Genomic DNA, 16,507 nt, shown 5'->3' with positions numbered 1-16,507 from the left:
TTGATTCTTCCTGAAGGTATCTTGATGTTTTTGTTAAGGGACTCAACTTTCCTAAGTTACAGGGGGATTAGAAACTGGTTTGCCTATAGGGGTAGCATTGATTGGGGAAAGGGGATTACCTTGAAGTTTAACTCTATATGTATAGTAGAAAATAAAAATTAAAAAAAGAATAAACTAGACTAAACTAAGTTAAAATTAAAAAAGAATTAAAAAAAATAGAAAAACAAAAGAAAAACACGGGTGTATGTATCAAAAAGTTCAGGTTAGAAGGTTATTAAAGAATTTGATGTACTGGACATCTCAGTGTGATGGTAAATAGGTTAAAAAATTATGTGTATGTATATAAAAAAAAAAAAGAACCAGAATATTGGCAAAGAGTTAAAAATAAAAGTTGTATTTATGAAGTAGTGGTGGTTGTTCTCTTGTAGTCTTTTTTTTTTTTTTCTTCCTTCCTGGTTGGTTTTCTGGGGGAGGGGCCTGCCACGTGGGTTTTCAGACAATGATGTTCCCTGAGTTAGGTCCTCCCACTCCCCTCAAGGGGTTGAGCTCTTTTTTTTTTTCAGGAAACTGTTTTTTTTTTTTTTTTCCAGCCTTTTGTTCTCTGGGGGTTTTTATGTTCTTTCATCTGCTTTCTCTCGCCTTGACAGCTTTTGATGGTTTTTGGAGGTTTAGAGGAGAGCAAACAGCACCCCAACCTCCCTCTCAAAGAGATGCCTCAGACTGTTTTGCAAAAGCTGCTGGCAGAGTTGGTTCTGAGTCACTGTCCCTGGGGATGCAGGGGCTCCTCGTTGTGCCCAAAACCAGGGCAGCGGTGGCTGTCTAGGCAGCTCCAGACCGCCAGAGAGGTTCCGAGCAGAGATCGCGCACTGAGATTTTCCCGCTGTCCCGGGCTGGGAATGTCTGGTTTTTCTGGCTGCCAGAGCTCCAGGCTAGCGCCTATGAGCACCTATCCCAAGGGAGGGTGTGGGACGCGCGCGTTTCAGGATTGCCGTCAGGCCAGGCTCCCAGCCCCTCACCGGAGCCAGACCCCACTCGTTCTCGGGCGAGCTGGCGTTCAGGTGCACTCGCGGCTCAGGGACGGAAACCTGATTTCTCCGCCGCACTCTCTCTGGCTCCACACCAGGGGAGGCTGTCCTGGGTCCGGGGACTTAGGTCCCTGACCCTAACCGCCCAGGTTCCCACTATTCCCCCCCCCCACCGCGATCCTTTGCTGTTTGTTTTTTGAGTGCTTTCAACCAGACTCCAAGTTAATGCTGGTGCCCAGACGCAGAGCACTCTCGTGTTGGGGTGTTACTTTCCAATCAGTCACCTCTGGTGGCTCCCTCCCCCTTTTGTTTATCTTCTGATATCAGTCCGATGCTCCCAGTCTGCTTTACCTGCCACTGGTGTCTTCTGCTCCAGTAGAGATCCAGACGTGTATAATTCTGATCTCAGGCTGATTTCATGGGTGGTCGGAGTTCTTTGGTAGGTTATCAGCTCACTTTGGGGTACAGGTTGAAATGGTGCCTCCTCCTACTTCCCCGCCATCTTGACTCTCCCCTTTATCAGATTTTTGCAAATATCTTCTCCCTCTTGAAAGGCTGCCTTTTAGTTTCGTTAATCATTTCCTTCACTGTGCAGAAGCTTTTTATCTTGATGAAGTCCTAATAGTTCATTTTTGGTTTTGTTTCTCTTGCCTTTGGGGATGTGTCTGTCTATCAAGAAGTTGCTTCAACCTAGGTCATAGAAGTTGCTGTCTGTGTTCTCTTTTAGGATTTTGATAGTTTTCTTTCCACATTTAGGTCTTTCATCCACTTTGAGTTTATTTTTATGTGTGGTGTGAGAAAGTGGTCAAGTTTCACTCTTTTGAGTGGTGCTGTTCAGTTTTCCCAACACCATTTGTTGAGGAAACTGTCTTTTCTTCCATTGGATATTCCACTTTGTTGAAGATAAGCTAACCATTCATTTCTTGGTTTTCTATTCAGTCCCATTGATCTATGTGTCTGTTTTTGTGCTAGTACCATACTATCTTGATGACAACAGCTTTGTGGTATAACTTAAAGTCTGAAATTGTGATGCCTCTGGCTTGGCTTTTCTTTTTCAAGATTGCCTTGGCTATTTGGGATCTTCTATGGTTCCATTAAAATTTTAGGGTTGTTTGTTCTAGCTATGTGAAAAATGCTGGTGTTAATATGATAGGATCAGATTAAATGTGTAGATTGCTTTGGGTAGTGTAGACATTTTAACAATATTTGTTCTTCTAATCCATGAATATTAAATATTTTCCATTTATTTGTGTCATCTTCAATTTATTTCATCAGCGTTTTATAAATTTTCAGAGAACAGATTAGATGAGATTTATTCCTAGGAAACTTATGATTTTTTTTGCAATAAATGAGATTGATTCCTTGATTTCTCTTTTTGCTGCTTCATTATTGGTTAATAAAATGTAGCACATTCCTATATGTTGACTTTGTATCCTCTGATTCTACTGAATTGCTATATCAGTTGTAGCAAATTTTTTTGGTGGAGTCTTTTGGGTTTTCTCTATTGAGTATCATGTCATCTGCAAATAGTAAAAGTTTGACTCCTTCCTTGCTGATTTGGATGCCTACTATAATATGTTTCTTATTATAAGAAACATATATATATATATATATATATATATATATATATGCATATATATATATATATATGTCTGTGTGTGTGTGTGTGTGTGTGTGTGTGTGATTTTATTTATTTATTTGACATTCAGAGACCACAAGTAAGCAGAGAGGCAGGCAGAGAGAGTGGGGGAAGCAGGCTCCCTGCTGAGCAGGGAGCCCAATGCAGGGTTGGATCCCAGGACCCTGGAACCAAGACCTGAGCTGAAGGCAGAGGCTTTAACCCACTGAGCCACCCAGGTGCCCCTAAGATATTTCTGACTTATTGCTTGTTCCTAGTACAGACTAAATCTTGAAATTAGCATGTTACATGAGTTCTGTAAAAATGAACTGAGTAAAAATCCATAATTACCCTTAAAATAGTGAATCTCAACCTAGGATGATTGTGTCACTTAGGGGACATTTGGTAATGTCTAGAGATATTTTTAGTTATCTCAGCATGGGGATTGAGCTTTGCAGCTACTGGCATCTATTGCCACAACATATAGGACCCACAAAAAGACTTAGATTCCTCAAAATGTAGTGCTGAGTTTGGTTGACAAACCCTGCCTTATGTAAGTTGGTTACCTTCCTATATTTTACAAATAGTACTATGCATTCAAAACAAAGGAATGTGAGTGCTGTATTTATTTCCTTCCTGATATGTCATAGGTTTCAGTTAAAGACTTACTGCCTGTTTTTTTGAAAATTTTGTGATTTTGGTTTTGCTTTGATAACATCTCAGCTTTTGTTGCTTATATATTTTTGCTTTTAAAACACTTTGGAAACTTTTTATATTTTGTTGTACTCTCTAAGACTTCCTGCACTCATTTACTTTACCATTTATTGAAAGGAACAGGTGATAGTGTACTTAATACTATTTATGCAGAAGTAGGGCATGCTACAGGGGTTGTGGGAAAATAATTAACTTGTAGACAATAATGTTGCCTATGAAGAAATGTTTTATTTATAATATTCAATTTTATACATTTTGATAAATATTTTTCTTTCATTTTACATGTGAGATGCTTTGTAAAATACAAAATAGAAGTAGTTGTAAGAGGAATGTGGGCATATTTCTGATTTCATGGGAAAGCTCTAAATATATCATATTATTTCCTGTGTATCCTGTAGTGTTTGCATAAATACTGCTTATCAGAATACATTCCCTTCTATGTTATTTCTCTAGGGCTGCTGTAACAAATAACAAATTTTGTAGCTTAATAATCCAGGAATTTATTTTCTCAAGGTTCTGGAGGCTAAAAATTCAAAATCAAGGTGTTGTCAGGTCCATAGTCCCTCTGAAGACTTTAGGGAAGATTTTTTTTCTCTTTGTTTTTCCCATCTCTTGGCATTCTTTGGCTTATGAAACATAATTCCAATATCTGTCTCTGCCTTCATATAGCTTCCTTCCTTGTGTCTCTTTGTGCCCTTTTATGTTTCTGATAAGGACACCTGTTGGATTTTAAATCCATCCTAGTTCAGTGTGATGTTATCTTGATCATAACCTTGATTACATCTACAAAAACTCTGTTTCCAAATTAGATCACATTCTGACATTCTGGGCGGACATGAATTTTATGGAGAGACTATTCAGCCTCATACACCTTTTATGCCTACTTTGCTGGGACTTTTGCTATGAGATTTTTTTGAGAATGGGATTTAATAGAATGCCTTTTCTTTATCTATAAAAAGGTAGTGTGATATTTCCCCCCTTCATATATTTGATATAGTGAATTCCTTTGATTGATCTTCAAATGTTAGTATATGTGCTGCCCAAGCGAGCACTGATCTTCAAATGTTAAAACAACCTTGCATCTGGGATACAACTAACTTACCCTGGTGTTTTCTCTTATGTATATCAGTGTTTCTATTTGTTCTTACTTTTTAGATTTTTGTATCTGTGTTTAAGGGCTATACAAACTGATTTATTATTTTCCTTTCTTATAATGTTATTGTCTTTTAAAATACTCTGGTTATTAGAAGGAAAGGCTTACTACCTGCTCAGTAACCACTCTGTTTCATGGTCAAGGAAGAAGGTTTAAATGGGGTGAGAGACAGAGACAGAGACAGGGAGAGGTATAGCAAAGAGCAAGGGAATGAATAGGAGTAATAGGAAGAAGTGACTTGGTCAACTCTCTATGAAAACATGGTAACTGATCTTCTTCAGAGTGGTCTCTATTAGAAGATAGAAAATGGAATGGTCACAAGATATACCTTGTCATTTTAGTTTGCTCATGGTAAATGACCCTGGAGTTTATGTTTTATGAGACAGAATCCATAATAAAATATTAATGTTTCCTCTCTGCTTATTGGAATATAAAAAGGGCATTTGTCGGGGCGCCTGGGTGTCTCAGTGGGTTAAAGCCTCTGCCTTCAGCTCTGGTCATGATCCCAGGGTCCTGGGATCAAGCCCCGCTTCGGGCTCTCTGCTTATCTGGGAGCCTGCTTCCTCCTCTCTCTCTGCCTGCCTCTCTGCCTACTTGTAATCTCTATCTGTCAAATAAATAAATCTTAAAAAAAAGGCATATGTCATGACCAAATACCTCCCTTTTTATAAGTGATATCCTTCACGTACATTGGATATTTAATCTGTTATATCTGGGCCAGGTAACATCCTCATGCAACAAAAGAGAACCTGGAGAGTTATATTGACACTCTCAGATATCTGCTTCACTTGTGTCTTGCAGCTATATGTATCTGTGAATTATTAGAAAAGTGTGTAACTGAGTAAGAAGTTTGATAGTTGTGTCTTTGGTATGACAGACCCTTTATTTTATATCTGTCAGATAAGCTGTTTCACCTTTTAAAATCTATATTTCTAAAAGAAATTTAGAATATTTTTCTTATTACTTTTTTGGAGTATTCCCTAGTGGAATTGTTTAAGTGTTCTTTTTTCTTTTTATTGGAGTGGAACATGTCAGTCAGGTTTTAACCAGTAGAATGAAATTACACAACTTACTGGAACACTGAGAAATCAAGTTAAGGAATCATTAGGTGTAACATGTTGAATGAGGTAATTTAAAGGATAAATAGTTGCATTTTCCTCAGCTAATCTAATGCTTGAACACTGGACCCATGAATGAGTTTTTGCTAGTTACTGCCACTGTAGACTGTTCAACCTATCAGCAGTACAGGGAGAGCCTTGAAATGGTACCATGTTTTAAGGACTGAAATCAATCAGCTGAGAGTAGTTACTGACACTGAACACTTTCTAAACTATAGGGGACAGAGATTTATCTTTTGGGGATTCATTTATATATTTTGAGTATTTATTATCTTTCCTACTTTGAGCATTTGGCTGCATCACTATCCAAGTATTCACAGTGTCTTATTTCCAGCATGAAATATTGCATAATATTTCCTTAGACCAAGACTACTCACTTTGTAGCTAAGAAGGTACATGAAAGCATGCAGAACTAAGGAACCTGTTTTCCCTTTCTACATTGCATGATTAGGAGCTGTGGATCTGATAAAACATTGGAATAGCCTGTTAAAGTTACAACTGAGACACCAGCTTGAAGATGATATCATGTAGAGGTGGGGTGTGTGCTTCAAGATATGTGCTTTGATCTATGACCTTCAGATGGTGCTGTGCTCTCCGTGGTTAAAATATACAGGTTTTGTAACCAAAGGTGTAGAGAAAACAGTAGTGTCTCCTATCAGATCTCAGTGAAGTTCATGTGGAGTTTCTGTTTTCTGTTCTCAAAATTTAGGTTTTGTTGTAGTGGGGAGAATGCTTCTGTTGGGAGACAGTATGGGTTATAATAAACCTAAAATGTTTACCTGTTTTTCTTTCATTTGGGGTTCTTCATATTGGAAGACCAGCATTTAGAAGATTGAGTTACCTCATTTTATCACATATTGGTTAAATACCAGGTTGCTGCTTCTTAATGGGTGATACAGTGAAGAGTTTGTCTAAAACTAGGGATCACTGAGCCATGCCTTGTTGGCTCCATGATGGATGATAACAGTAGTGGAACAACTGTAGCAACAATAGATTGGTGAGAACACTAACTAGGGCTCAGACTGCTCATAAAAACCTGGTTCACCTCAGCAGGCAAGTAACATAGGTCATCAGGAGAACTGCCTGAGGATAGGGATATTTAGAATGGGTAACAGAGGAGAATATGACTATCAGCTATGAGCAACGGTGCTGCTGTAACTTGTCACTACTGTTTTAAGTCTTCCTTTTGTCAAAGTTAAAACAGCCATTACTTTGAAGACTCTATGACAGGATAAGGTAAAGGGGAACGAAGTTCTTTAAAAAATGGGATATACTGTGGCAGTTTTTGCTTCCAAACAAGATGTTCCTCTATTGCCAGCACCTTGTGGTTTCTCCTCTGGCTTTTTATAATGCACAGTATTCTGTTTGGGAAAGACTGGACATGCTAATGAATTAATACACCCTTTAAAAATGAAAGAGTATTCCAGTAGGGTGGAGTTAAGTTGGCAGAGGAATAGGGGGTGCTAAGTTTTCCTAGTTTCTCAAATGCAGCTGGATAGTTATCAAATCATTCTGAACACCTGTGAAATCTATTGGATTTCTTGACTTTCTTGATAGTGACATTTGGAACAAAAAAAGTGTTTTATTTGGACGAAGTCTAATTTTATTTTATTTTTCTGTAGCTTTTACCTTTTGTATCACATCTTTGAAAGTACTTTTTAGATAAGAGTAACATTGAAAACAAAACACTTCCAGTAAAGACCACTCTCTGTATTGTGGACTGGGCTTTTCTGCCTTTGGACACAGTTTACAACATCAGCTCTTCTTCTCTGGGTCTTCAGTCTGCCAGCCTTTTGCATTTGGTAGTCTCCACAACTGGGTGAGCCAGTTCTTTAAAATCAACACACACACACACACACACACACACACACACACAACTGGACACATACACACACCTGGACACTCACACACACACCCATACACTATTGTTCTGTTTTCTGGAGAATCTGACTAATACAAAATTCATGTTGTGTCTGTTTTCTCTCAGTGAGTTCTCTTTTGTGTAATATTTCTATTTCCACTTGTTTGGATTTAATGTACGTTTTTTCTCCTAACTTTTTAAGTGAGAAGCTTAGATAATGCTCTCTACTACTTAAAACACAATGTTAAACTAATACATTTCAAAGTTCTCTTTAGTTGCATAACAAATTCTGACATATTGTAATTTTATTATAATTCAGTTAAAATATTTTCAGATTGCATTGTAATTCTTTCTTGAAAGTGTTCAGAGATAGATGGTTAGTTTTAATATACCTGGGCTTTTCTATATATCTTATAGTTGTTGCTTTCTAATTTAATTGAATTGTGGTCAGATAACATAGGTTGTTAAGGTGTTAATATTGAACGTTTTTGAGATTCCTTTCATGACTTATCTTAGAGAACTTTTTCTTTTGATTTAATTTTATTTTTAATTATATAAAAACATTTACATGATTTCAATGTCAAAACTGTAAAATAAGATATATTCTGAAAAATCTAGCCCTTATCCCTGTCCTTTGCCCTCTCTCTTCCTCTCTCCATAAGAAACCATTTTTAATTTTTGGTTTATTGTTGAAAATATATATCTATAAGTATTTATAAAATGTATGTTTATAAATTATATATACATACAAGACTAATACATGTATCCCCATTTGAACATAAAAATTAACATCCTGGAGATGTTTTCAATTCTTTTTCAATTTACTGTTTTTATTTAACATATATCTTGAGATTCCTCCATAGCTGGTTTTTTTTTTTTTTTGAGATATTCCTCAGCAATTTTTATAGTACCATAGTGTTCCATTATGTATAATTTATGCAGTTTTTTTTTCTCACTGTCTTTTGGGCATTTTTCAATCTTCTACTGTTAAAAACAATGCTGCCACAAGTAACCTTATGCATTGGTTATTTTATATTTTTGAAATATGTTGTTAGGATAGAATTAGGATTGTTGGATGAAAAGTTAGTAGCATGGTAAATTTTATAAATAATGTAAAGAGGCAACACTATTTTGTATTCTTTTTTTTTATTTTTTTAATTTTTTCAGCGTAACAGTATTCATTGTTTTTGCACAACACCCAGTGCTCCATGCAAAATGTGCCCTCCCTATTACCCATCACCTGTTCACCCAACCTCCCACCCCTGACCCTTCAAAACCCTCAGGTTGTTTTTCAGAGTCCATAGTCTCTTATAGTTCACCTCCTCCTGCAATTTTTTTTTTATAAACATATAATGTATTTTAATCCCCAGGGGTACAGGTCTGTGAATCACCAGGTTTACACACTTCACAGCACTCACGATAGCACATACCCTCCCCAATGTCCATAACGCCCTCCCCCTCTCCCAACCCCACCTCCCCCCAGCAACCCCCAGTTTGTTTTGTGAGATTAAGAGTCATTTATGGTTTGTCTCCCTCCCAATCCCATCTTGTTTCATTTATTCTTCTCCTATCCCCCTAACCCCCCATGTTGCATCTCCATGTCCTCATATCAGGGAGATCATATGATAGTTGTCTTTCTCCAATTGACTTATTTCACTAAGCATGATACCCTCTAGTTCCATCCATGTCGTCGCAAATGGCAAGATTTCATTTCTTTTGATGCCTGCATAGTATTTCATCGTGTATATATACCACATCTTCTTTATCCATTCATCTGTTGATGGACATCTAGGTTCTTTCCATAGTTTGGCTATTGTAGACATTACTGCTATAAACATTCGGGTACATGTGCCCCTTCGGATCACTATGTTTGTATCTTTAGGGTAAATACCCAGTAATGCAATTGCTGGGTCATAGGGTAGTTCTATTTTCAACATTTTGAGAAACCTCCATGCTGTTTTCCAGAGTGGTTGCACCAGCTTGCATTCCCACCAACAGTGGAGGAGGGTTCCCCTTTCTCCACATCCTCTCCAGCATCTGTCATTTCCTGACTTGTTCATTTTAGCCATTCTGACTGGTGTGAGGTGGTATCTCATTGTGGTTTTGATTTGTATTTCCCTGATGCCGAGTGACGTGGAGCACTTTTTCATGTGTCTGTTGGACATCTGGATATCTTCTTTGCAGAAATGTCTGTTCATGTCCTCTGCCCATTTCTTGATTGGATTGTTTGTTCTTTGGGTGTTGAGTTTGCTAAGTTCCTTATAGATTTTGGATACTAGCCCTTTATCTGTTATGTCGTTTGCAAATATCTTCTCCCATTCTGTCAGTTGTCTTTTGGTTTTGTGAACTGTTTCCTTTGCTGTGCAAAAGCTTTTGATCTTGATGAAATCCCAATAGTTCATTTTTGCCCTTGCTTCCCTTGCCTTTGCCGATGTTCCTAGGAAGATGTTGCTGCGGCTAAGGTCGAAGAGGTTGCTGCCTGCATTCTCCTCAAGGATATTGATGGATTCCTTTCTCACATTGAGGTCCTTCATCCATTTTGAGTCTATTTTCATGTGTGGTGTATGGAAGTGGTCCAATTTCATTTTTCTGCATGTGGCTGTCCAATTTTGCCAGCACCATTTATTGAAGAGGCTGTCTTTTTTCCATTGGACATTCTTTCCTGCTTTGTTGAAGATTAGTTGACCATAGAGTTGAGGGTCTATTTCTGGGCTCTCTATTCTGTTCCATTGATCTATGTGTCTGTTTTTGTGCCAGTACCATGCTGTCTTGATGATGACAGCTTCTATAATAAGAGATGAGGAAGGACACTATATCCTACTCAAAGGGTCTGTCCAACAAGAAGATCTAACAATTTTAAATATCTATGCCCCTAACGTGGGAGCAGCCAACTATATCAACCAATTAATAACAAAATCAAAGAAACACATCAATAATAATACAATAATAGTAGGGGACTTTAACACTCCCCTCACTGAAATGGACAGATCATCCAAGCAAAAGATCAACAAGGAAATAAAGGCCTTAAATGACACACTGGACCAGATGGGCATCACAGATATATTCAGAACATTTCATCCCAAAGCAACAGAATACACATTCTTCTCTAGTGCACATGGAACATTCTCCAGAATAGATTACATCCTGGGTCACAAATCAGGTCTCAACCAGTATCAAAAGATTAGGATCATTCCCTGTATATTTTCAGACCACAATGCTCTGAAGCTAGAACTCAATCACAAGAGGAAAGCTGGAAAGAACTCAAATACATGGAGACTAAATAGCATCCTTCTAAAGAATGAATGGGTCAACCAGGAAATTAAAGAAGAATTGAAAAAATTCATGGAAACAAATGATAATGAAAACACAACAGTTCAAAATCTGTGGGACACAGCAAAGGCAGTCCTGAGAGGAAAATATATAGCGGTACAAGCCTTTCTCAAGAAACAAGAAAGGTTTCAAGTACACAACCTAACCCTACACGAAAAGGAGCTGGAGAAAGAACAAGAAAGAAACCCTAAACCCAGCAGGAGAAGAGAAATCATAAAGATCAGAGCAGAAATCAATGAAATAGAAACCAAAAAAACAATAGAAAAAATCAATGAAACTAGGAGCTGGTTCTTTGAAAGAATCAATAAGATTGATAAACCCCTGGCCAGACTCATCAAAAAGAAAAGAGAAAGGACCCAAATCAGTAAAATCATTAATGAAAGAGGAGAGATCACAACTAACACCAAAGAAATACAGACAATTATAAGAACACACTATGAGCAACTCTACGCCAACAAATTTGACAATCTGGAAGAAATGGATGCATTCCTAGAGACATATAAACTACCACAACTGAACCAGGAAGAAATAAAAAACCTGAACAGGCCCATAACCAGTAAGGAGATTGAAACAGTCATCAAAAATCTCCAAACAAACAAAAGCCCAGGGCCAGACGGCTTCCCAGGGGAATTCTACCAAACATTTAAAGAAGAACTAATTCCTATTCTCCTGAAACTGTTCCAAAATATAGAAATGGAAGGAAAACTTCCAAACTCATTTTATGAGGCCAGCATCACCTTGATCCCAAAACCAGACAAGGATCCCACCAAAAAAGAGAACTACAGACCAATATCCTTGATGAACACAGATGCAAAAATTCTCGCCAAAATACTAGCCAATAGGATTCAACAGTACATTAAAAGGATTATTCACCATGACCAAGTGGGATTTATTCCAGGGCTGCAGTGTTGGTTCAACATCCGCAAATCAATCAATGTAATAGAACACATTAATAAAAGAAAGGACAAGAACCATATGATACTCTCAATAGATGCTGAAAAAGCATTTGACAAAGTACAGCATCCCTTCCTGATCAAAACTCTTCAAAGTATAGGGATAGAGGACACATACCTCAATATTATCAAAGCCATCTATGAAAAACCCACCGCAAATATCATTCTCAATGGAGAAAAACTGAAAGCTTTTCCGCTAAGGTCAGGAACACGGCAGGGATATCCATTATCACCACTGCTATTCAACATAGTACTAGAAGTCCTATCCTCAGCAATCAGACAACAAAAAGAAATTAAAGGCATCCAAATTGGCAAAGAAGAAGTCAAACTATCACTCTTCGCAGATGATATGATACTATATGTGGAAAACCCAAAAGACTCCACTCCAAAACTGCTAGAACTTGTACAGGAATTCAGTAAAGTGTCAGGATATAAAATCAATGCACAGAAATCAGTTGCATTTCTGTACACCAACAACAAGACAGAAGAAAGAGAAATTAAGGAGTCAATCCCATTTACAATACACCCAAAACCATAAGATACCTAGGAATAAACCTAACCAAAGAGTCTAAGAATCTATATGCAGAAAATTATAAAGTACTCATGAAAGAAATTGAGGAAGACACGAAGAAATGGAAAAATTATCCATGCTCCTGGATTGGAAGAATAAATATTGTGAAAATGTCTATGCTACCTAAAGCAATCTACACATTTAATGCAATCCCTATCAAAATACCATCCATTTTTTGCAAAGAAATGGAACAAATAATCCTAAAATTTATATGGAACCAGAAAAGACCTTAAATAGCCAAAGGAATATTGAAAAAGAAAGCCAAAGTTGGTGGCATCACAATTCCGAACTTCAAGCTCTATTACTATTTTGTATTCTTATCAACAATGCAGATGGTGCCCCTTTCTGTATAGCTGAACCAATAGTTTGTATTATTAACTATTGAAGTCAGATATTTCATACCTTATGATGAAAACTAATATTCACATTGGTTTTACTCTGTATATATCTTAATATGAGAGCTTGAACTTTTTTATGTATTTAAGCATTGTTTATATCTCCTTAAATATCAATTGTATATTCATGTTTTGCCCATTTGTTTGTTTGCTGGTATTTTTTAGAAGTACTTTACTGTTATAGCTATTATTCTTTGTGATGTGAGCTGTAAAAACTTTTCTCTAATATTACATTTATCTTTTCTGCCTTGCTCATGGTTTTATCTTGCATTTAAAACTTTAATTTGATATAGTTAATATTATCAATCTTTATTGTATTCAGGGGTTACAAAGATATAATCCATGTTTTCTGTTAATATTTGTATAGTTAAGAAAAAAGACTTAGGCTTGAATTTTAGTTAGAAATTGTCCTGGCATATGACATGAGAAAAAGTTCCAATATATCATTTCCTGTATTGTTGTCCAGTTGTTCTACCATGACATTATCAGGTTCTCCCTTCCTCCACTGATTTGAAATACTGCTTTTATCTTATACTTATTTTCTTATGTGTTTTTAACCTGCTACGGAGTTTCTATTCTCTTTTTTTTCCTGTGGCTAAAATAATTTTGATTCTCTTATCATTCGACTCTCATATTAATTCGAGCTTCACTTTGGAAAACTACATTCCTTTTTTTTCTTAGAATATTTAATCTTCAATATTAGCCTAATTCAGTGATTCTTGCTGGAGAGTGGAGCTATTTATCAGATTCATTTGCCAAGCTTTTAAAAAAATTATATTCCCTGTACTTTTTAAAAAAATTTATTTTCAACGTAATAGTATTCATTGTTTTTGCACCACACCCAGTGCTCCACGTAGTACGTGCCCTCCCTATTACCCACCACCTGTTTCCCCACCTCCCACCCCCTGCTCCTTCAAAACCCTCAGGTTGTTTTTCAGAGTCCATAGTCTCTCATGGTTCATCTCCCCTTCCAACTTCCCTCAACTCCCTTCTCCTCTCCATCTCCCCATGTCCTCCATGTTATTTGTTATGCTCCACAAATAAGTGAAACCATATGATACTTGACTCTCTCTGCTTGACTTATTTCACTATTGCCTGTACTTCTGTCTTGACTTTTTGGCATGTCTTCCTAGCATGGTACAGTGTATGAGCATGGGTACACACTTGCAAATAAATATATGCACACTTAAAACTATGATGTCTTCAAATGAACATTTGTTAAGATTGATAGATATCCTATCTTTCAAGTATGTTGGGATAAAATAAGGGTTGAGAACTTTTTTTTTAAAGATTTTATTTATTTATTTGACAGAGAGAGAGATCACAAGTAGGCAGAGAGAGAGGAAGGAGGCTCTCCACTCAGCAGGGATGCTGAGGCAGATGCGGGGCTCCATCCCAGGACCCTGAGATCATGACCTGAGCCAAAAGCAGCAGCTTAATCCACTGAGCAACCCAGACACCCCAGGGTTGAGAACTTTTTGTTTGTTGGCATATAGGCTTTTTACAATAATGACAGTTGTAGTTGATATTTATTGTGTCCAGATAACTTGCCACAAAATGTGCTATTTATCTGATTTATATCTATTGTCTCATTATCCCTCATAGTAACCATATGCATAGGTATTATTACCTTCTTCTACACACACGGAAATTGAGGGTTAGGCAAGTTAGACAAAATGCCTGGTCATGGTTAGTAATGCATAATTAGAGGAACCCATCTCTTTTGACTTCAAAATATGTTCTTAAAAGCTAACCATGGAAAATGACATGGATGGACCAAATTGATGTACTTTGTGCCAACCTGTTGAGAGACGTGGATTCTTCTATGTACATTTTACTGCATATGAGCTCTTCTTGTATGCACAGGATAGTAGGTAGACTCCCTCTTCTGTCACTCCTGATGATTTCATGGAGGAACTCATGGATTATGGGTTGCTCTAGTAATTGGAAGGGACTATGGACTGTTACAATGTGAAGAGTTTCTTTTCTAAATCTCTTTAAAGTTAGCTGATAAATATTCTGAGCACTAAGAATATTTTTTGAGTGAGGCATATGGCAGTTGCTTCCTTCATGTTTTTAGGGAAAATGAGCCAAGTAAAATGTAAAAAAAAAAAAAAATCAGGCTAGTTTCTGTCTTTCCCTGTATTATGCTCAGGACTCCTCGGGTGATCACAGGAGTGTACATATATTGACATATTTTTACTGTTGTTCTGAGGATTAGTGAGATAACATTTGGAAGGCATATCAACTTTTTATCTGTATCTAAAAATATAAAATGCAAGATTGTCAAAGGATAAATTGAGACAATGTATGTGAAAGTTTTAGAAAATTACTAAAGGATATGGAAATGGAGGTAAGATTTTCATGAGTTTTACTAAATAATTTATCAACTTTGCTACGTCATTGTCTTAGATTAGCCTTACAGTTACAGGAGATCTAAGACTTTTCCCCAGAGTTCACATTCCGTTTTCTCAAACGTTTCATTGCAGTCTTCATGTCCTTGTTCCTCAATGTGTATATAACTGGGTTCAAGAGAGGAGTGACAACAGAATAAAACACAGCAAGGGATTTATCTAATGACTTGATGGGGAATGGCCAGGCATAAATGAAGATACATGGTCCAAAAAACAAAAGAACTACTGTGATGTGAGCAGTCAAAGTGGACAGGGCCTTGGATGACTGGTGTGAAGGGCGTTGTTGGATGGTCACTAGGATGATAACATAGGAGATGATTAGGAAAACAAAAGAACACACAGTGAGCACACCACTAATAGCGATGACCATGATATCCAACCTATAGGTGTCTGTACAAGCAAGTTTGATAACCCTAGGTAGGTCACAATAAAAGCTATCAACCTCATTAGGACCACAGAAAGGTAAGTTTACTGCAAAGGCCAGCTGGCTCACTGAGTGGAGGAAACCAGTCCCCCATGCAGCTGCCACAAGCCCAACACATACATTGCCACACATAACAGTAGTGTAGTGAAGGGGGTTACAGATTGCTATATATCTGTCAAAGGCCATGGCTATAAGGATCACCAACTCACTCCCACCAAAAAAGTGAAGGAGAAATATCTGAGCAAGGCAGCCCTTGAAAGAGATGACTTTGCGTTTACTGAAAAAGTCAGCGATCATCTTGGGGACTGTGACAGAAGACAGACACAGGTCAGTGAGTGAGAGGTTAGCCAGCAGGAAGTACATGGGGGAGTGAAGGTGGGAGTCAGAGGCCACAGTTATGACAATAAGAAGGTTTCCACACACAATTCCTACATAGAATACAAAAGAGAACACAAATAGGAAAATCTGCAATTCCTGAGAATTGGAGAGTCCCAGAAATATGAACTCTGTGACCATGGAGTAATTTGTGTCACTTATTGATTCATTCCAGGGAACAGCCTCTGTAGTTACCTTGAAGAACAGAGTAAGAAGGAAGTAAGAATGATTAGATTCCAATTCAAAGTCTCATTTTGTATTCTGCTCACTCACATAATGACTTTCTGTGGTTTAACACACACTTTCAAAATGCACACAGTCTAAACCTACTATTTTATCTTACACTCTTCCTGATGATGCCTTATCATCCACTTATTCAAGTCTACTTGGTATTTCCACTTATCCTAATAATTATCCTAATAAAATACCTTTGTTTATGCTGTTCTCTCTGCCAGATTAAGTCTATACTGCCAGCCTACATTTGACTCCTTTTCCTTGAGTTCCAAAACAGTTTAGATTCTGTAACCACTCTCTTAGCTCTTACATAAATGTAATA

At 37.3% G+C, this 16,507-nt stretch overlaps 1 protein-coding gene across 1 annotated transcript; it reads right to left on the bottom strand.

Moving 5' to 3' along the window:
- Window positions 1–15,174: 15,174 nt before the first annotated feature.
- On the bottom strand, window positions 15,175–16,143 carry LOC123944413 (olfactory receptor 4F4). The gene has a single exon (XM_046009510.1). It carries the CDS (start codon window positions 16,090–16,092, stop codon window positions 15,175–15,177), a length of 918 nt encoding a protein of 305 aa, XP_045865466.1. The 5' UTR covers window positions 16,093–16,143.
- Between the last annotated feature and the right edge of the window lie 364 nt (window positions 16,144–16,507).

The sequence above is a fragment of the Meles meles genome, chromosome 6 (assembly GCF_922984935.1).
Source record: "Meles meles chromosome 6, mMelMel3.1 paternal haplotype, whole genome shotgun sequence".
Taxonomy (NCBI): Eukaryota; Metazoa; Chordata; class Mammalia; order Carnivora; family Mustelidae; genus Meles; species Meles meles.
This window is presented reverse-complemented; position numbering and strand designations above follow the sequence as displayed.

Excerpts from the sequence above, each read along its gene's own strand:
- LOC123944413 (XM_046009510.1), bottom strand. The coding sequence starts at position 16,092 with ATGGTCACAGAGTTCATATTTCTGGGACTCTCCAATTCTCAGGAATTG.